The following is a 21,816-nucleotide window of genomic DNA, read 5'->3' as shown; positions in this document are numbered from 1 at the left end:
TGCCAATGCACCTCAACCCTGTCCCCCCACAAAGGCCATGCTTTCTTCTTCTAGCCCATTCTGAGAGTCCGAGGCTTGCACACGCATAGGCTTCTGAATGCGTTCATGTCCGCTGTGTATATACAGTAGTTACACACTGAGGCGATCCAGGCGCTGGGAGGAGCAGAGTAAATCCACAGGCACAGACGTTGCTCTCATAGAACTTACAGTCCATGGGGAGAGGGAAAATAAGCAACTAGCAAAGATAATCCGTAACATGTGGGCAAGCGGCGACTCCCTCTCTGAAGGGAAATTACGTGAAGAAGGGGGCTCTCTGAGGTGTGCGTGTGTTTCCACAAGGGTGTCTGTGTTCCCAGAATCCGTTTCCATATTTGACTTCTTCAAGGTGCTAACAGGAGAATCCTCAAGGGCGAGACCACCTTCCAAGGATGAGCCTCATTTGAGGGGGGCATTCAAGGTGCCCGTGACACTTTCTCCTCCTCCTGCATCCCTAGCCTTATCCTCTGATCTTTCTGCCAGCAGGCCAGGCCTTTTCACACCCAAGGACCTTTACAAATAGGATTTTTCACTCGTGGGTGCCCAGGCCTCTTTTACTGCAAGCCGGCTCATCCTTTGTGGCCCGCTGAAATGCCACCTGCCTTGCTCATGCTTTTTCTGGTCCCTCCAGGTGGACTCCAGCAAAGTCACTGAGCATTAAATGAGAGGAAGCATTAGAACTGATGGCCTGACTGCTCTCCCTTTCCCCGTCCCCTCACTTTATAGGCCAGCAAGCAAAGGCCTGGATGGTTCAGCGCCCTGCCCAAGGTCATAGCCCCAAACACCCATGACACTGGTCCCGAATCTGCATTATACTTGGGGCTTTATTTTCCTGGTGTCAAGACGTCTGTCCCCTAATCCCACTCCCCCTCAACCCCTTGTTCCAGGGTCCCCAGTCTGGCTCACGGCATGCAATATACATTTCCTGCAAGAATGCCTGGCTTAGTCTAGCCCACACTGGGTGGGAAGAAGGAGCTTGGGGCATACACATGTGTCCCGATGACTTGGCTTGTGCGTGATGAAACACATCTGTGTTAATAAATTTGAGTTTGACATACATCTGTGCATATGCAGTATATACAATTTATTGACCAAACTGGAACACTGATTCTGGACCCAGGCTGAACGGGATTCTCAGATGACCGGCATAAGCCAGGACAGTCTCAGGCAAAGGGCCCACCTGCTAGTACTGGCTGAGTCATATGCTTGGCCTCCAATCCTGCCTCTTCCAACGGCTAGTTGTGTCCTAGTGTAGGATCCTGCCCTTGTAAAATAGGACTGATAAAAGCTGGCCCAGCCACTGTTCTCGGCACCGACACTTCTGACCACTCCATGGCTAGCAACTCAATGAATTCTTCCAGAAATCTGATGGGTATTATTGTTATAAGGTGCAATTATAATAATGCACATCTCACTAATGAGAATATTGAGGCTCTGAGGGGTAAAAGAAACCAACTGATGTTGTGTAGTAAATGGCAGAGTTGGGAGCTGAATCCCAGTCCAACGGCAGAGCCCGTACCTCCAGATAGGACACCTCATAACTGACAAAGTTCTCATCGTAGTGGAGTGCTGAGAATATGGAAGGGGATAATGGGAGTACTACAGTGCCTGAAATACAGTTTGGAGCCAAGAGATGTTAGTCGTTATTATAATAATTATTATTAACCTGTGTGCAGGGGCCTTCTTTGCCGGCCGTGTGCTGGTTCAGGACCCATCAATCCACAGCACGACTGTGCCCAGGGACCTGGCTGACAGGGGCTGAGTGCAGGATGGAGGGCACTGGATCTTCTCATGGAGACACATTCCCCTGTAGTCACTGGTAATTTCTAAGCCGGAGAAACAACTCTCTGGCGCCTGTAGTTTGTGCACACACTGCCCTCTGCCAGCAGCCGCAGGTACTGCACCTCCTGTCCCCAAGGTGGTGAGGAAAGACTTCCCTGAGGTCGGTGCACATTTGGCCGGGGTTGGGGATAATCTTGGACAGGTTCTGTGCCCACCACAGGGCTGCCAGCTGGAGGAAATGCCCTTTCACTCTCTAGCATGCCCAGGGTGGCCTAAGCTTCCGTGTTGCCCAGGCAACCAGACTGCTGATTTCCAACCCTCTCCCTGGCTCTAGGTCATGACGTGCACCCCTCATTCTTGCTTCATGCTGCCCAGCTGGGCCACTGGGCCCCAGTCTCCTGTGTCTGCTGGCTCCCACTTCCAGACTGCTTGGGTCCTGGTCTGTGTGTCCCTGTCCCCCACTCTCTGATCTGCAGGGCAGATCCAACCAGCCTCATGAACACACAGCTGCATGTCATACCTAGTAGCCTGGCCATCAAGTCTCACATGCCTCAGTGGGGACCCGTGACACTGGAGAGATGGGGACTTGGTCTCTAGACGTCCTGCTCTAGAAGGGAAAGTTGACAGACTCTTACAAGGGGGCTCCACTTGGGTCTCCGCTGTGAATAAAGCTCTGAGCCCAACCTCAGGTGCCAGCGCTGGACGTCACCTAAGCCCCACCTGCCTGAGCCTCTCTGTCCTTGGCAGGCTGCATCCTGGAGGATGGTGCTTAGGGTCCCTCCACACAGTAGCCAGCAGGTAACTCACTCCTTCCACCCAGGCTGGGGCTGGATGGACTTGCCTTTCCTGGAATGGTGGAAGGTTCAGTTCAAGCTTCTGCCTGTAGCCTCTTCCTCACACTGTCTATGCCTTAGCTCCCTGCTCACAGGACCCACCCATCCCTCCCCACTGACCCAATCTTTTCCAGCTTCCTTTTCCTAAAACACTGACTTCTTATTCTTTGTATTTCTTTCTGGACATCCTACCTTTACAGTTTTCCTCCTACCTCCTACCTTGCCTGTGGTCACCCAAGCCCCTTAGTGCTTTGGTCCTGCCTGAATTCTTCTCCTCTTCTCCTGCCCCTTTCCCAACTCCCTTCCCCAGGACCCCATAGGCTTAGCTATGATGTGGGCACAGGGAAGGGGGATGGCCATTCCCCTCACACCTGAGGCAGGTGCCCCCCCAGGCTCAAACCACCACTCCTGATGGGGGTAGGGAATGGTCCTCCCCCCACTGTTTGGACAGGGCTGTGCTGTGCTCCGATGGGAGATAGAAAGCATGTCATTAGTGATGACTGGCTTAATTATAGCCCACCACACAGCCCAGCTTGTTTGCTTTGGAAACGGGCAAAGGAAGAGGCGGATCAAGCACCAACTTCATAGTCACGATCAAAAGATTAAGGCATTTCATTTCCCCCAGCCTCTCCATTGTCTTTGAAAAAAAGGGTAGGGGGAGAGAGGGAGAGAGAATCAGGCAATAAGCAGGGAGGGGGCAGGAAATACTTTCCAAAATTCTTCCAGAAGGGGCTTGGGTGGAGGGGTCTGAGGTAAGGAGATGGACGAAGTAATACAGGAATGGGGGCCTGGTGGTATTTTGAAACAAGCGAATGGAAGAAAATATGTCCTTTCCAGAGCAAGACGGCGCTTGTCTGCACATACCTCTGTGCATTTGGGCTGAGAGGAAAATTCCCTAGGATGACTAGGTAGGTGGTGGGGTGGAGCTGTGGAGAGTTCAGAGAGCTTTTCTTTTTAAAAACAGGGGAGACAAGAGCTATAAAGTACCTGATTTACACTAAAGGGCTGGGGGTCTCTCCAGCCACCAAAGCCTTAGGGGCCAGAATGCAGGGAGAAAGAAAGCGACAGGAATGGAGAAGTTCAGTGAGACATGGCCCGGGATGTGCTAAAGGCAATCTGGGGGAATTCATGCTAACACGTGAGGGGGTGGGGTGGGGAGGGAGTCCAGCACAGATGGAGAGAAACCAGAGCATTGCTCGGGTTTTAAAGTTTTACAGATTGGGAGAGATGTCACTTCAGTGATCCCTACGGACTACGGGAGAATTTGCGACTCTGTACTGTGCCATACGGGGGATGTTAGCGTGATCCACTGTCCAGGTGGTCCAGAGCTATCCAGGTAGTAGTGCTGAGGGAAAATGTCTCAGTCCCAGGCAAACGGGATAGTTGGTCTCCCTACAAAATGGTCTTTGCTTACTCCCAATCGTCCCTCATGTTCTCGACCCCTTCTCACTAACACAGAACTTTCTGCCTTACTCCCTCCGCATCACCTGCCCCTCTGCATCTAGTCCTGTGTCTAGAGCCCCAATTTGCCACAGTGGGCTGTGCCCCAACTCATAGGTGCATGTCCCATCTGCTGTCAGACTTGATGTTCCAGGATGCAGAGCATTTCACGTCAGGGAGGGGAAGGGTGCCGGGAGGGGGTGTCGTGAGCACGGGAGAAAAGCAGATGAACTCTATTGTTTGAGCTAGCTAAATGTGGATGAGGATGGGAAAACAGCCTCTTTTCAAACTGGTTCAGACAGGTTGAAAGTATTAGGTTTCTGCACTGAGCTTACTTTCTTTTTTTTTTTTTTTTTTTGTTTTAAATTTATTTATTTATTTATTTAACAGACAGAGATCACAATTAGGCAGAGAGGCAGAGAGAGAGGGGGAAGCAGGCTCCCTGCTCAGCAGAGAGCCCGATGTGGGGCTCGATCCCAGGACCCTGGGACCATGACCTGAGCCGAAGGCAGAGGCTTAACCCACTGAGCCACCCAGGCGCCCCTGCACTGAGCTTACTTTCAAAGGGAAATCAAATAATTTGGTTTCAGGTCCTTCCTGCTTCTAAGGTGCTGTGGTTTGTCTCCAGGTCTTGTCACCCCAAAGTTACCTCGAGGATCCTTCAGGTGCCCTCTTCTATCGATGACCTTTATCTACAGAATACTGCACCCCTGGACTGTGTTGAGAGGTAGACAAAAGGCCAGTGGACTAGAGAAAAATGGCCTTTGGTATCCATTCTTAAAAAGCAGACACGACTTTGGTTATGTCCATTTGGGATTATTCAAGTCCCTTCTTTTGATTTACCACCAGTGTGGTGTGCCCTGCAGAGTGAGCCTCTTACCTCCAGGAGCATCCTTAGCCAAGACGGCAGGAGATCATGGTACTCACAGGCTCAGCTTCTTGGGGTTTCCTGGGTATCTGTCTCTGTCATGATCTCATGCAACACAGAGCCTGTTCATTAACCTAAAGTGTGAAGTGTCTTCTCCTCTTTACCCTCGCATGATTCCATACTCTCTGCAAGGAGGGCGTGTCTCGGCCTCCTCCACCATCTTTCTCTCCTGCCCATGTGCAGCCTGGCCTGCTTTCTGGTTCCTGACCCTACCTCAGAAAGTCCCCTGTCTTTTATTCTGATTTTTTTAAGAAATCAGAATTCCATTAACTACTTGTCCGAGTCACTCATGATCCAATGCAAGCACGTGGAGTGAAAATGACAACTAGAGAAACAACAAAACAACTTTCACAAGCTTGTATTTTGTCTCCACTCCAATTTCAATTTCTTAGGGGAGAAGGAGAGTGTCTTAGATGTTTCTCTCTCACTGTCCAGCATAGAGCAGTCCACACAGTAGGCGCTTAATTTTATAGCTATTGAATGACTGATCTCTTCCAAACTTGGAACACCCATTAGCCCAATGAACCCAAAGACTGGGGTCTGGAGTGTGGTGACTGATTAGAAGGTAACCAACGCAACAAAGGTTGGGACTGCTGGAGATCCTACTGGGTAGGCAGAGACAATCCCCTGCAGTTCCATCCCCTAGCATTAGCTAGGAGGGACACCTTGTGTGGCCACCATGATGACCCTTGTCAGGAAATCCCCCTCTGCCTCTTCCTTTTCCTTCTGTGTCACAGTCACCACCAAGTCAGTATCATCAACATCCCTGCCCCCTTTACTTCCTGGCCCCCAACACAGAAAGCCCTGTGTCTTCCCTCTAGCTGTCATCCTATCACTTAACATGCTGGTTAGGAACATGACCTTGCGATCGGACACCTTCAGATTCCAGTCCCAGCTCTGATGAACTGGCTGAGTGACCTTGGGCAAGTTCTTTAACATCTCTGTCAAGGGAAGTTAGTAACATCAAGGTTGAAATAGACATCTTAGTAGTCCTCAGCACGATGCCTGGCTCATGCAATGTGAACAACGGATGTGCTTTTTGTTATGACTGTGATGATCACTATGGTGGGTACTATTGCTGCCACCATTGCTGCTACTACAAGTAATATGTCAGTCCTCACTCCCAGGGGGAAGCTACCGGGAAGCAGTCCCTGCTATGAGTGCTGGTGGGGGTACAAGCCCAGCCTTCCGGACGTTTTTAAAACCCCAATCAAAACTAGCCTGTTTTCCCCAGCATACCTCCAAATCCGTGCTTCACAAAGCTCTTCTGTCAGTCTGGAGCATGGGCCGCAGATTCAGTTCTTTATGTAGATCCCTCTCTTTGGTCTGGAGCCTCCTTGGGGACTGGGGCCATATGCTGGTCTAGGGAATTACACCGCTTGTTGACATGCACACACCAGCACTTTCAGTTTGGCTTAGAAAACCACAAGAAACCATTTAAATGATGCACTCCTGTGCCTTGGGGCTAGGCCCTGCTGGGAAGGTGGGGAGACAGGGTTGCTAGAGAAGGAACTCCCACTGCCACTTTTTGGGATGTGAGGAGGACACCATGTGACAGGAAAGACCCTCTGAGAAGCATTCCAGGATCCAGCCTGCTGGCCAGCACTATTTCCACCCTTCTCCCCAGCAGTGGGAACACTGGTCTACCACTATCTGGCTGATCCAAATGGGTTAAAGCTGCTCAGTTTACTTATAGGAAGTGGTCAGAGTCCTGCATTAGGGTAGCTACCAGATGCCCATTTTTGGAGTAATTTTGTAACATTTCACCCTGCCAGGACTGCCTGAGCTAACAAGGGACTGCTTTCTCATGTCCCCAACTCGAGTAACTTCTTGAAGTGATCTGGAAACTGGCAGAACAGACCACCCTGAACCCATGAATGAAGCTCAGGGATCCCTCTTGGTCCCTCGGCATGGAATGTTTCCCCAGGGAGCATAAGAGTTGGGAAGATGTTCTCCCCAAGGAGGGAAGAACTAATGCCTGGGCTCCCAGGATGGGGCAGACCTTGTTCAGGAGCAAAGACGTGGCTGAAGGAACTGCCAGCTGCCTGAAAAGTTTCTCACTGTTGAAAAGGCAACATCAAGGTCACTACCACCTAGGTCTCACCCACAGAAATCCCCAGACAATACCCGAGCTGAGGACCATGCAGACTCTGTGGGGTCATTTCCACTATCTTCCTGGGGTCTGTTTCACCGCTGGACAGCTGGGATTCTTAGAGACACAAAGAGTGACTCTGGAAATTCTGTCTTGGATCTAGATCTTTGAAGACACCACTCACGTTTCCGAGTCTCTTTTTCTCTGGCATGAACACTTCAACTCCTCAATGAGACCAGATACTAGGAGACGGATTATCTTGGAAGGAAACCTTGGGTTTTCCGAGGAGCCCTTTCTCGATAAAGCCAGACATTTCCCCTGCTCCTTGCTGATAGATAAGCAAGAAGGAGGTAGCCCTGGAAAAAGAAAGCTAGGAGATCTCAGAAGGGGATAAGTCCCCAGGTCCCTAATTAAGAGCACAGATAAATGCCTGATTAGACCACCCCAGTCTGCAAGGGCAGCATATTCTGCAGGCTATCGGAAACGCTCTGTTGCCATAAAGAGCTTGGAGATCTCTGTTCTACAAATTACCCATGGCTCCTGGCCCTTCAGCACAAGGAAAGGAAGATAGTGGAGAGACGCCCTTTTCCGGTGTCCTGGGCTTGACAGGATAAAAGGAGGCCACACTCTGGGTGCGTCATCAGAGCGTTCATTCTCCTTCCCTTAGTGACAGCTTTCCTCCAACTCTGTCAACTCCATCTTTCCCACCATGAGTCGGCAACTGAACATCAAGTCTGGTGGTGACAAGGGTGGCTTCAGTGGGCGTTCAGCAGTGGTGTTGAGGAAGGCTGTGGGCAGTGCGGCTTCTTACCGCGCAGCTGGCAAAGGACCCGGGGCTGGCTTTGGCAGTCGGAGCCTCTACAGCCTTGGAGGGAATCGGTGTATTTCCCTCAACATGGCAGGTGGTGGTGTTCGCATTGGAGGTTATAGCTTTGGGCCTGGCTCTGGGTATGGAGGAGGCCGGGCCACTGGCTTTGCTGGAAGCATGTTTGGCAGTGTGGCCTCAGGGCCTGTGTGCCCATCCGTGTGCCCACCTGGGGGTATCTACCGGGTCACCATCAACAAGAGCCTCCTGGCTCCCCTCAACGTGGAGCTGGACCCTGAGATCCAGAGAGTGCGCACCCAGGAGCGGGAGCAGATCAAGGCTCTGAATGACAAGTTTGCCTCCTTCATCGATAAGGTAGGTCTCAAGGGAGGAGGATGAGAGAGTTCAGTGAGATGTGAGCAATTCTCTGCTGCTTGGGAGTGGACAGGGCACTGTGGATGGAAAGGTGGCAGCTGGGGCTCCTCCATCATAACATCCTGTAGCTAGGTAGCACAAAGGAATAAATGAATGTGTTGCTTCTGCAGGGTATTTTGCAGAGAAGGGTGGAAAATTGAGTAAAGTGTAGCCCCACCTTGAGAAAGAAGTACTGGGTTTCTGGAGGACAGTTGGACGAATCTCCAGCTCTTTAAAGAAGATGAAGAACTGGTAGAGTCAACACCAATGGGAGGGGAGGGTTCACAGTACAGAAGAAACACTTGGCTGAGTCATCAGGAGGAGCATCTCCTGCGTGCTGAGTCAGACAATGAAAGAAAATTATGGTATTTCCTTCCTCCATGAGTTTTCAGGGATTGGTTTTGTCTAGAAAGGTATGGGATGGGCACTCGTACAGGGTCTAGTTTGCATGGAATTCCGAGTGTAGAGTCAACACCTGAGGCTAATGACTTTAGAAAAATCTATGTAACCTGAGAGTCAATAGTCTATGTCCGTGGACATGGTCACCTCCATTGTGGTCCCAGGTGCGGTTCCTAGAGCAGCAGAACCAGGTGCTGGAGACCAAGTGGGAGCTGCTGCAGCAGCTGGACCTGAGCAACTGCAGAAAGAACCTGGAGCCCATCCTCGAGGGCTATATCAGCAACCTGCGGAAGCAGCTGGAGACCCTGTCTGGGGACAGGGTGCGGCTGGACTCGGAGCTGAGGAGTGTGCGAGACGTGGTGGAGGACTACAAGAAGAGGTGAGCAGGCCCCACCAAGGTCGTGGGTCATGTTCCCAGAGATTCCTGGGAAAACCCAATCTCTGTGCCTACATTTTAGGAGAGGGGAGAGCAAGAACTAGCGCCAGGGGCTCACACCCCTCCCTTGGTTATGGGGGAAGAGTCTGCCCTGTTTGATGAGAACTTCCTACCTGGTTGATCAGAAGGAGTTTCTTGTTCTTTGATCCAGTGATTGGTTCAGTGGCCAGTTTGGGGAACCTAATAGGCACTTGGATATTTTCCTAGGATCCAGTGAGTGGAATATATATGACGTAACTCAGGGGCAGAGTCCTGCCACCCCCAGCCTATGTGGCACTCACCTCTAGGAGATCGTGCAGGGATCTGCTAACTTCTCTCTTTGCCCCCAGGTATGAGGTGGAAATTAATCGGCGCACAGCAGCTGAGAACGATTTTGTGGTGCTCAAGAAGGTAAGGGAACAAAGAGCTTATGCTCTCTTTTGCATCCCCCTCCTAACTAACTATGCTCAGGACTCCAGGTCAGGCCTTCTGGAGAGGGGCAGATGCCTGAGTTGGGATGGAGTCATGGTTCTGGCCTCTAGCTAGAGGTAGGATACACACCCAAGCAAAGAACAGAGACAGACAGGAGAGAATTCTCTTCTGGGAAAAGGGAAACTCTGGTCCAGCTTGGCCTTCCTGTGTGACTTGGGGAAACTCATTCTACCTCTCTGGCCTTTGTTTCCTCCAGTGGAATAGAGCAACTTTTCCCCTTCTCTATTTTCAAAGAGCCATTGAGTATGAGAAAAAGCAATATTGAATAATTTTATTCATCCATATGCTTCCCTTTGCAGGCAAACAATAGGAAATCAGATGGCTCTGAGAGCAGGGACAGGGAAAGCTCACAAGATGAGGGTTGCATTGACTGAATGTTTTGGGTGCCTCTTGTCAGGATGCCGATGCAGCCTACACAGTGAAGGTGGAGCTCCAGGCCAAAGTAGATTCTCTGGACAAAGACATCAAGTTCCTCAAGTGTTTGTATGACGCGGTGAGGATGCTCCTGCCTTTCCCCCACCCCGCCCCTTTCCAGCTGAGGGCTTCACTTGGCTCTTCTGGGGAGATGCCAGTAAGAGGGATTTAGGATAACAGAATGAAGGACGTTTTGATAGGAAGGTGCAAAACTCTGCACGGGAGACCATGGAAGTGTAGGATCTTGGTCCCCAAAGACCATACATGCAAGAGACAATCCCACCTGGGCTGACAGTGATCTTTCACTCAGGCAGAAAAAAATGACCCATTGAGGTCCTATACAAACACAGGCTCTTGACTCTGTGAATTATAGGAAGTGTCTCTCACTGCCTACTTCCCATGAAGGATGCATCCTGGTGCTGTGAGCCTTCTCCTTTGGCTCCAACATTCAGATCTGGAGCAGGAACTTCTTCCCAACACTTGAGCCCAGAAGATGAGTAGGCAACCAAGGCAGGCTAGGGGGCCCTGACTCTGTCCTCATCTCTCAATTCAGGAGATGGCCCAGATTCAGACTCATGCCAGTGAAACCTCAGTCATCCTGTCCATGGACAACAACCGGGACCTGGACCTGGATAGCATCATTGCCAAGGTCCGAGCTCAGTATGAGGAGATCGCCCTGAAGAGCAAAGCTGAGGCTGAGGCACTGTACCAGAGCAAGGTGGGCACCAGAGGGATCTCTGTCCTCCACCAGCTTCTCCTTTCCTGGGAAGGGATACCTCCACCAGGGAATGTAAGAGCAACCTTTGTAGATGTGTTGAATGAAAGGATGGTTATAACCAATGCTTTAATGATATTCTATTCAAAAAGAATTCTCAGTAGAGACTATTATCAAAGATGAATTGATGGGTACATTCAATAGAAAAGGACAGGCAATCATCTGGTGGAGAAAAGAAGATAGGTGTTTCTGCTGTAGAACAAATATGTTTCCAGGGTTTAGGGTTTGTCATCATGGGGCAGAAGGAGAGAGAGTAACAAATATGATGGAGAGCTGCTATGGGAAATCCAGGGTGGGGTAGGGAGTGAAAAGGAAGCCATGAGCTCTTTTCTGGCCAATATGGGAAGACTTCCAAGAGGAGGAAGTGGAAGTCTATCTGACTTCTGGGTACTGGGAGTAATGCTTGGAGAAGACCCTTTACCTGTTTACTCTCCAGGGCTTTCTACCTGCCCTGTTCTGGCACTCCTTTTCACATTTGTTAAATCCCACCCACAGCAAAGATCATAGGTTCCTCATTCCCTCTCCATGGATATGCCATCCCCTCTTCTCTGGAGGACTGGTCAAGGAAGAGGGGAAGGTATGAGCTACAAACCCTGAGCTAACAATCCAACCACCCCAAGTGTACACACTGCCCTCAGCTTCTGGCCCTCCACTTGTCACTGAGAAAGGGCTTCAGGAGAATTCATGTTCTGTGAGGCAGGGACCTCACCTATCCTGCTCATTGCTGCATCCCTAGCACGTCGAGTAGTACAATCTGGCCTTTAGCAGAGGCCTCTATAGAGATGCTTAATGAGCAGAGAGTTCTTCTTACATTTCAAAAGTGCTTAATAAATGTGACCTGCACTTTTCTTTCAGCCAGCTCGGAAAAGACTGCAGGCAGGGCAAAGAGAAAGGATGTGTCCAGTGCACAGTTTCCGCTTAGAGAAGTGGGTGGACTTCTTGGTGGTTACCACCAACACACAGCTGGAGGGATGCCCAGGCTTCGGCTCCATCATGCCCTGTCCTGGACCCACCTCCCCTGTCTGGCCTCAGCCATGGAATTGTTTGCTCAGGACCCTTCCCCTACTTCGATTCGGGGGTGGGGGTGCAGTCCTGTCTCATAACCAACTTTCTATCTCTCGGAAACTAGATCCAAGAGCTGCAGCTGGCAGTAGGCCTGCATGGTGATGACCTCAAACACACCAAGAACGAGATGTCAGAGCTGAACCGGCTCATCCAGAGGATCCGGTGTGAGATTGCGAATGTAAAGAAGCAGGTGGGCAGCAACCTCGCCAAGAATGTCAAGTTCTTTGTGAAGTTCAATTTCATCCTCTGTAGTGAAGAAACTGGGCCCAGTTTAGTAAAAAGCCTATCTCCCAATTTGGATTTGGGAGCCCCTCAGCCATCTAATGTCTCTCTTTCCTACCTGCCTCTGTACCTTTGGTCAGAGCTGGCACTCTGCTAAGAGCTGGGAAGTGCCTTGAGTTTACTCCATCTGACTCCCAGTTTGCAGATAAAGAAGATGGGCAGATAGGAGAGGGGAAGTGACTTGCCCAAGGTCCCCAGCTGTTATCAGCAGTCAGGACAGAAATCAGGTTTCCTCCTTCTTTCCTCCTTTTACTCAGACCTTTTCTGCATGCAACAAACCTGCCCTACATTCCCTTCAGACGTATCCTCTGATGGCAGGTCCCACGCCTTCTCTTCCCAGTATACACATAATACATATGGAGGAGTGCATAGGAAATGTATCCCAGGCTCTTCTGTGGCCATGCTAAGTTCCTGCCCTTAAGGTGGGGCATCATCCTGGTGACCAAGGGAGGACAGCAGCAGATGAAGCCCTCCTGGGTGTCCCTTCCCTGTATCATGATACCATGTCCACTTCATCTAGGGAATCCTGTCTTCCCTGAAGGCAGCAAAGCTTAAACACCATGGCAGCGGGGAGATAATATTAAAGGGGTGGGGATTTCTTTCTTTGTCCTCCTCAAAGAACCAGGTCAACTCTACTAGTGATAGGACACCAAGGTGAAAGATCAGAGCCCATTTTCCTCCCTGTGTCCCCACAACCTCCCCGCCAGGCAACGTACAGAGCATGGCAACAGCCTTGCTCTCCATCAGTACAAGGCATCCCAGTGCTGCCAGATGTTTGTCAGAACCCAGTTTCTGAGGTTGAGGTATGATTTCATGCCTTTAACCTCCAGCTCTAAGGGAAGCCTCCCTCACCCAATTCAAGCTGACAAGGGGAGTGTTTAGCCAGACCCTCCTGCTAAACGCTGGAGTGTTCCAGAAACGCTCACTCTTGGTGCTAACAGGTCAAGGGTCCCCACTGGGAGCTGTCCTGCAGCCAGGAATCCGACTATAGTGGTGCCTTGTCGTGCTGTCTGATCCCTAGAGGCGACTTGGCTGGGGTCTCAGCATGATTCTCCTGGACCTGGTATCCTTTCAGCCTAGAGCCATTGGTGGCCTCCAACAGCAGGAACTAGTCAACTTCGCAAACATCACAAGTTTCTTCCTATATTCGTGAAACGCAATTACTTCAATAGCTTCTCACAGAAAATCCATCTGCAATGGAAAATAGAGGAGGCCGGGCTATAGTCCCATCCCTGGAGCCTTACTCACTGTCACCTTGGGCCTCATCTGGGAAGTGAGGGGATTTTGCTACTGAACCCAGAAGATCTGAGAACTATATTGCATTCTGATGAGCTCCCTGTTCTTTGGTTTTCAGTGTGCCAACCTGGAGACGGCCATTGCCGATGCTGAGCAGCGGGGCGACTGTGCCCTGAAGGACGCCCGGGCCAAGCTGGACGAGCTGGAGGCCGCCCTGCACCAGGCCAAGGAGGAGCTGGCCCGGATGCTGCGCGAGTACCAGGAGCTCATGAGCCTGAAGCTGGCCCTGGACATGGAGATCGCCACCTACCGCAAGCTGCTGGAGGGCGAGGAGTGCAGGTGGGAGGGGGAGTGGAGGGGAACTCTGGCGAGAAGGGGCTGTGGGTGGCTCCCTGCTGGGCGGGGGACATTTGGGAAGTGGAAGATAAAAGACATAAGCACAGAGTGCTGGTTTGACTGGGGGGCTCAGCTCCTGCTCCCTGCGAGGGGAACTCAAACATGAAGCAGGCAGCACAGGTGATGCTGTCAAAGGGCAAGTGGGATCAGACAGAACAGATTTCCTCACTCCTTTGGCACATACAAGCTGTGGTTCTGACAGATCCTTTAGTGTCTCTGTGTCTTTATTTTTTCACCTATAAAATGGGATTATAATCTCCATCTCACAGAGTGTTTTAAGGATGAATTAAAAATAACGTACATGGTAAAGCAGGTGCCCATCAAGGTTGTAGCTGAGTGTAGACACTTCACTGAGGTTTTATCCTTCTCTAACTTTCTGTCTTACAGGATGTCTGGTGAGAACCCATCCTCTGTGAGCATCTGTAAGTATCCCTGAGAGATAGGTCTGGTGTGGATTCTGGCTGGGTAGGCAGGCGGGGACCCCAGGATAGGGCGATGGCCCCTCCACTCATGGTCTCCCCCAATCGGGAAGTTTCTGTTACTGTCTTTTGAAACTTCTCTGGCTTCAAAGGAAACCTATTTCCCTTTGACCCATGGAAAGAGTGGCTGAAGTCATTCCCATTGCATTTCCTCTCTGTCTCTCCCCGGGGCATTATTAATGAGAAAGAAGGTTGCAAATGTACACTTGGGGTGTCAAATGGTCCGGGAAACTCCAGGAAGGCAGAGACCGCGTCTGTGTCATGTGGTCCTCACCTCACCAAGAGCCTGGCACTTTGCAGGGTGCTCGTTCATACTGATGGTGTTTCCTGGCTGCTGAGGGTTGCTGGGGACAAGGGAGGATGACTCCCTTTCTGACTGATCCTTGTTGCCCTTCTTCTTTGCTCTTGGCCCTTCCTCCTCAGCCGTCATCAGCAGCGGTGGGAGCGGCTACTACCATCCCAGCTCTTCCTCTAGTGCCGACGCCGGGGCCAGCAGCATGGTGGGCAGCTACAGCAGCTCTCGGGCTGAGCAGTCCAGGGCCAAAGGGGCCCGTGGAGGAGACCTTAAGGACTCCCAAGACCTCAAGGGCAAGAGCACCTCTGCCAGCACCCCAGCCAGGAAAGCTGCCCGATAAGCCCGAGGGCCCACTCCCCTCAGGATCTGGAGGAAGAGATGCCCTTGCCACCGCCACCGAGCCCAGAGATGTCTGCTGTTCCCCATCCTGCACCCCCTGAGTCCTGGACTGTCTATAGTGTACTTGACCACCTGTGCCTTGGCCCCCCCTCGCTGTCCAGCTCTGACTGGCACCATCATTCTCTATCCTCTCAGGTCCCGTGTGGACACTGACTTCTTATTTTCCTTACTGCCTTCAGCTGGCAGAAGGCTTTGGGACCCAGGCTATAATTGCCTTCTTGGCTCTGGGAAGTTATGGTCCTCCCCAGAGGGAGAGAAGAAGAGGGAGGCAGAGAGGGAGGGGAAGAGGAATGGTCTTGTTTGGGGCTTAGGCTGAATCAGCAGGTGTCTGGGAAGTTCCCCCCAACAACCCCAGCTTCGGGGGTGAGGATGAAGGTATGTGCCCGGGAGGGGCACGGTCAGCCAAGCTTTGCCTGTCCCCTCCGAAAGCTCTTTGCTGAATGACCCCTTTATTCAGGAGAAAAGGTGTATATGCTCAGACCACCAGCTATAGCCAGCTTCACAAAGCCAAGTGACAGAGAACTGGGGGTTTCCTGCCACCTTGTGTCACACACCCACTCTACTACTGGTAAGAGCTTCTACCCTATGATAAGCAGCTGCTATGTGCCAGGCTCCCTGCATGCATTGCCCCTCGTGCTTACCCAGCCTGCAAGGTGGGTGTAATCAGCAACCTCAGGACAGAGAAGTCCCAGCCTCCAAGAGAGAGGCTGCAGAACCTGCCCCTGTCACCACTAAGTTCCCCAGGCTGGGAGTGGAGCCCAGGTCTAGCTGACTCCACAGTCTATGTTCTTTCCATGGCATATCACTGCCTCTGTAACAGAGGGAATTGTTTCAAATGCTAGGTTTTTTTGATGAGGGTAACATGATTATGTTGCCTTTTTGTCAAGGACTGTGGTATGTGATGTATCTTTAGTCCTCTTGCTAGGGCCATATCCTGCAGTGCTTATGATCCTCAATTCCTGTTGCTATGAGTTGTGTTCAGTGAGGGGAGCTTGATCCATCTTTGGTGGCACTGTCCAGCCTGGAAGTCATGGCTCTTCGTGTAAATATTCCCAAGAATGGCAACACCCAGTCCCTCCATCACTTGAGTTAAGGACTCAGGATTTCTGCTGTACATTCAATAAACTGCCCTTGGGTGATATCAGTGTGTCAGTCTTGTCAATGTGTCGATCTCACCAAATTGCCCACCTCCTAATGATAATGGGCTCCGGCCCACACACGTGTACAAGCCTTTAGGGAGTCTGGAGGCAGATCAGAGCAGGCTGCTCTGGACGTGATCTCAAGGCTGATGGGAGAGATGGACATATGTGTAAAACCATGTCCTGGTACAAATCAGGAAAGGGAAGCCCCACAGGCATCGCTGAATGGGGACCAGGATGTAGAAGCTAAACCAGGAAGGCCTCCTGGAGGAGGAGGAAAGTTTAATCAAATAACTAGAATGATGGGCACATAGATTCCTGGAGAGAGAACTTAAATCACACTGTCACAATAGGTTTGGGGACAGATTTTGTGTGCTTATTTTGGTGAGGGCTGGGAGATCTTAGATTTTCTGAAGTGGGTAGAGGGGCTGGGTGGGATTTCTAGTCCCTCAGCTTTGGTGTGCAGAATTCAGCCCCTGGATGTCCTTTCTGGTCCATCTAGTAGCATGGGTGTCCTGAGCTGTTTGCTCCTCCATCCCTCAGGGTAATAGTGGCTGGTCTTCCAAAGACAGGGGTGAGAGGCCCCAAGCTGCCACCTCCATTAGCCTCACTGTGTCTTTCATGTATTATGGAGGTCCTCCTCTGTGTGTCAAGATGCGGTAAACCTTGGGAAGCACAAGAGCCCAAGAGTCTGGTGGGCTTTCTGCCCAAATGCCTCCCTCTGATGTCACTGCTGTGGGGTCTATGGGGAATCATGCCTTAGGACTTAAAGGGGGTTCTGTTCTGGCTCAGCCACTAACCAGTCACCTGTTACACTCAGACCAACTGAGATGAGCTATGGACATTTCCCCCCTGAAAAAGGTACAGAATTATGTCTACCTGTTCAGAGGTTTGCAAACCTCCCAAAGCCCATGGACTCCCTGGGTCATGAACCCCAGGACCAGAAAACCCTAAGGCCCTTCCCAGCACTGATACTCTGCCTTTCTCCAAAGACCAAATTCCCAGTGACCCAGTAAGAGGGGCTATGGGTAAGGGATGGGCAGATCGGATCTACAACCCGAGACAGCCTTTAGAGGAACCCATGAGCCATCCATGGAGTTGCCTCCTCCAGGGCCAGAGTGCCGGTGTGCCATTGGGTTACGAGGCTTGGGTGCTGTGCCCGGTGCTGGGTGCACAGTGAAGGATCCAGAGGCTAGGCAGATGTGATTTTGGGGAATTTAGGGAACATGTCCTATGCTGGGGTATTGAGGAGGGCAGAGGGGCAACCCCTCTGGTTGCAGTTTATCTGCCTGAGAAATGGAGAAATTGTCATCTGGGGCCTAATTAAAATCCTGAGAAGTGGACAAGGATGACTTCGCTCTTGCTTTATGATTCAGTTGAAGACTCCTTTGAAGCCCAAGAAAGGAAGTCATAGAGATAGGACCATGGTCGCCAACTTAAATTCTGTGGGTCTGACTTCAGTACACAGGGCAAAGAGACCAGAAGGAAGATATGTGCATGGAAGTTTTGGTTGGAGAGCAGTCTAGGGGAGTGGAGAGAGAAGGAGTGTCCACACTGTCTGGGAGCATAAGTATCTTATTCATTTGCTCTCTGTAGACCTCCAGCGAACATCCACTTAGGGGCTGAGTCATCTGTCTGGGTGATGCCTGTGCTCACATGGTCTTTGGGCATGGAGACTTCCGTTTACACCATTTATTATGTGGACAACTCTTACTGCTCCTTTGACATTCCCTTTGGGTACTCACTCCTCTTGGAAATCTTTTTGAATCTTTAGGCCTGTCTGAGTGTCTGTTTTCTAGGACCTTGCTATGCTCACTGCTCACATCCAACATAACATTTCCACATGCAGTTGAGATGATCTCTCTGTGTGACTGATTCCATCAGTCCCAGACTTGGGGGCCTCGAGGGCAAGGACTGGCCTTATTCTTTGTTGGGCTTTCCACTTAAGGAAGCTTCACCTAGCAGAGACACCCAGGGATAGTACTTGTAGGGTCTTCTTACCTAGCACAAATACATTTAAAAGATTTGGGGGAGAAAACCCATGCATTTATGGTTATTTTGACAAGGATGCCAACACCATTCCTGGATATGCTGGGACAACTGGCTAGCCACATGCAAAAGAATGAAGTTGGACTCCCACTTCTCATTATATACAAAAATTATGTCAAATCGATCAACAACCTAAATATAGGAGCTTTATAAAAACTGGAAAGCTCTTAGAAGAAATAAAGGGATAAATCTTCATGAGCCTGGATTTGGCAAAGGATTCTTAGTTAAGACACTAAAGCACAAGCACCAAAAGATAAAATGGATTAAGCTGAACTTCATCAAAATTTAAAACTTCTGTATATCCAAGGACACTACCAAGAAAGTGAAAAGAAATCCTGAAGAATGAGAGAAAAACCTTTGCACATCATCTTTCTGCTGAGGGTCTAGCATCCAGAACATATAAAGAACTCATAGCACTCAACAACCAAAGGACAAACAACCCAATTAAAACATGAGCAAAGGACTTTAATGGACTTTATTTCTAAGAAGATATACAAATGGTCAAAAAGCACATGATAGGATGCTCAACGTGACTCATCATGAGGAAAATGCAAACCCAAACCATAGTGAAGTACTACCCCACACTCACTAGGACAGTTGTAATTAAAAAAAAAAGGAAAATAAAAAAAAGTGTTGACAGGGATGTGGAGACATTGGAACGTTTGTATGTGACTGGTGGGAATGTAAAATGGTTCAGCCATTGTGAAAAAGTCAGGCTTTTCCTCATAAAGTTAAACATGGAACTGGCATGTGAGCAGTTACCTTCCTTGGTCTATATATCCAGAAGAATTGAAAACAGGTGCTTAAACAAATTCTTGTACATGCATGTTCACAGCAGCATGGCTCACAATAACCAAAGGTAGAAACAGATTGCTATGCTCTAAGTGTTTGTGTCTCCCCTAAATTCACATGTTGAAACACTAATCCCCAAAGATGGTGGTATTAGGAGGTGGGGCCTTTGGGAAGTACTTAGGTTGTAGGTCATGAATGGGACTGGTGCTCTAATAAAGAGACCGCCCAGAGCTCTCTAGCCCCTCCCACCACATGGGGACATGGGAGAAGTTGCTGGCTGTGCACGCTCTGCAGTGTGACCATGCTAGAGCCTTGACCTTGGACTTCCCAGCTTCCAGAATTGTGAGAAGTAAATTTCTGTTGCTTATAAGGGACCAGTCTGTGGTATTTGTTGTAGCAGCCTGATAGGACAGAGACATAGCCTAAATGTCCACAATGAATGGTTACAAAAAATTGTAGTATGTGCTTTGCAACGGGGTATTATTCAGGCATAAAAAGAAATGAAGTGCAGACACGTGCTGTAATATGGATGAATCTTGGAAACGTGATGCTAAGTGAGGGAAGGCAGACATGGAGGTCACATATTGTATGACTCGATTCATGTGAAATGTCCAGAACAGGTAAATCCATGGAAACTATGCAGTGGCAGAGACTGGGATAGGGGAATGGGGAGTGCCTGCTACGGGGTACTGCATTTCCTTTTGGAGTGATGAGATGTATGGACATAGATAGAGGTGGTGCTTATACCACATTGTGAATACACTAAATGCTACTGAATTGTTCACTTTAAAATGGTTAATTATATGTTACGTGAATCTCACACAAATAAAAAATAAAATTTGGGGGCAGAGGGGTAGCAAGGAAGACACCAAAGAAACCATGTCCTTGGACACACTCCTGGCCTTTCCCACCATATGGCAAATAGCAACCTGGAATAAAGATGGGGGAGCAGTTGGGGCTAGTAGGGGCATGGAAATAACTAGTGCTCTGTTTGATTGGCCAAGGGCAAGCCCGGGAATTTGCCAGCCCCCTTCTTCCTCTGGCCCAGAGTGCTTGCTCCGTAATTGGAGAATGAATCACACAATGCAAAAGAAGGCAGTCACAATGTATGTGCCCTGCCTCTTGGAGCCGCCGCTCTTCCAAGCCTTTCCTCCCTGTGCCTTTCCCTTGGCCTTAAACCTTCCCATTTTCTCACCTGTAGAAGTGTTCTCCCTGGCTTCCAAACTTGGTATTGTGCGAGGCTTTCACTGATTCATCTGTGTTCTCTGGTAGAGAAGGTCTCAGTGGAATGGATGCTCTGTGACCTTGAGAAGTCCCCTTGTCCATCCTGTTGCCCCTAGGAAAGGATGCTTTTTCAGGCCCAGCTAGCTAGAACCTCTAATTTTCATGGTTTTGGGAATGTTGAGTGAATGAATGAATGAATGAATTTGATTCCCTCAATTGGTCATCAGCTGGGAGTCACCATGCTTCCGCCCTTGGCTATTATTGAAAAAGAAGAAAGGAGCTTGGGTAGCTCAGTTAGTTAAGCATCTGCCTTCAGCGTAGTCATGGTCCTGGGTTCCTGGGATCGAGCCTGGCGTCGGGCGCTCTGCTCAGCAGGGAGCCTGCTTCTCCCTCTGCCTCTCCCCCTACTTGTGTGGAATCTCTCTCTCTCTCAGATAAATATGTAAAATCTTAAAAAAAAAAAAAGATATGATGAAGGTGGAACTGTCCCCCATGTGCCACTAACAGAGAAGAGCAGAGAGCTAATTTGACAGGGACCCACTGTCAGGTGGACTGTCACCAGAAGCCAGTGTATATGTGCTCAGACACATGCCAGCGGCTCGCAGGCCCATACAGCTAGGCTCTGGCGCATCGCAGTAGCTGTCAGCCGCAGATCACTGGGACCGCCATGCCACTCCCCACCGGCCAGATACCCACGGTGCTCACATCCGTGTTCATGACCACCCCCACACCGCTATGCACCCACACACGCCCTCTGACACCTGTTAGACCACATCTATCAGCTGGTACAAGCCCTGGAGCCTGGGGCCACAGGAGCAAAATGCATTGCCTGACCTCGGAGGAACCTCTTCGTTCATTTTGGAAGGATGCACACAGCACCTGGGCAATCAGGCGTGTGCAGAGAGGTGCAACGGACCCTGAGAAGGAGGATGTGGAGACCGGGGAGGAGCTTCTTAGAGGAGGTGTGTCTTGGTTTGTCTTAAAGGATGGGACAAGCTGCCCTAGTGGGCAGGAGGCTGGGGGAACAGCCCAGAGCAGGACATCAGGGAAAAGCCTTGCTGTGTGTGAGAAACACGGAACCACCTCATAGGCTCCCGCCACCCATCTTCACCCAGGTCCTGACACTACATTAACTTTCTTCAGGAGAGCTGAGAAGGCTGAGAAGGAGAGCTTGGGGTCAGATCCCACTGTCTGGAGGGTCTGTGGTGGCAGGAAGAAGAGTGGGAGGAAGTCGGTCCTGGCGAGCACATTTCATCACGTTGAGGTTCGGATGATGGAGGGAGAGCAGGGTCACAGAACCAGAGCTTGGGGGAGACTAGAGCTGGTCCTGTGCACCTGAAAAAGGGCAAGCACCTGTGCTGGACATCTGTACAGGAGTAAGCCAGGACAGCGTAGAGGCTAAGCATGGACACTGTCACCAGGATGCTGGGATTGAGCCCTCTGCTCATGAGCCGTGTGGCCGTGTGCCCTCCAGGGAGTTACTTAATTTCTTGGTGCCTCAGTATCTCCATCTGCAAAACAGGGTAATAATAGTATCTGCCTCACACAGCTGTTGAGAGGACTAAATGAGTTACTACATGGGGCATGCTCAGAGCGGTACCCCGCAGAGCTCACAGCGTGTGGTAGCTATCATTA

General features: G+C 50.3%; 1 protein-coding gene across 1 annotated transcript; it reads left to right on the top strand.

Annotated features, from left to right (window-relative positions):
• Positions 1 to 7,820: 7,820 nt before the first annotated feature.
• On the top strand, positions 7,821 to 14,918 carry KRT74 (keratin 74). Its single transcript, XM_044229282.1, has 9 exons — positions 7,821 to 8,291; positions 8,894 to 9,108; positions 9,495 to 9,555; positions 10,034 to 10,129; positions 10,604 to 10,768; positions 11,955 to 12,080; positions 13,527 to 13,747; positions 14,192 to 14,226; positions 14,707 to 14,918. The coding sequence occupies exons 1-9, from the start codon at positions 7,821 to 7,823 to the stop codon at positions 14,916 to 14,918; spliced, it is 1,602 nt and encodes a 533-aa protein (XP_044085217.1).
• The last annotated feature ends 6,898 nt before the right edge of the window (positions 14,919 to 21,816 follow it).

The sequence above is a fragment of the Neovison vison genome, chromosome 12 (assembly GCF_020171115.1).
Source record: "Neovison vison isolate M4711 chromosome 12, ASM_NN_V1, whole genome shotgun sequence".
In the NCBI taxonomy this organism is placed as follows: Eukaryota; Metazoa; Chordata; class Mammalia; order Carnivora; family Mustelidae; genus Neogale; species Neogale vison.
The sequence above is the reverse complement of the archived record's forward strand: the minus strand, read 5'-3'. Positions and strand labels throughout refer to the sequence as shown.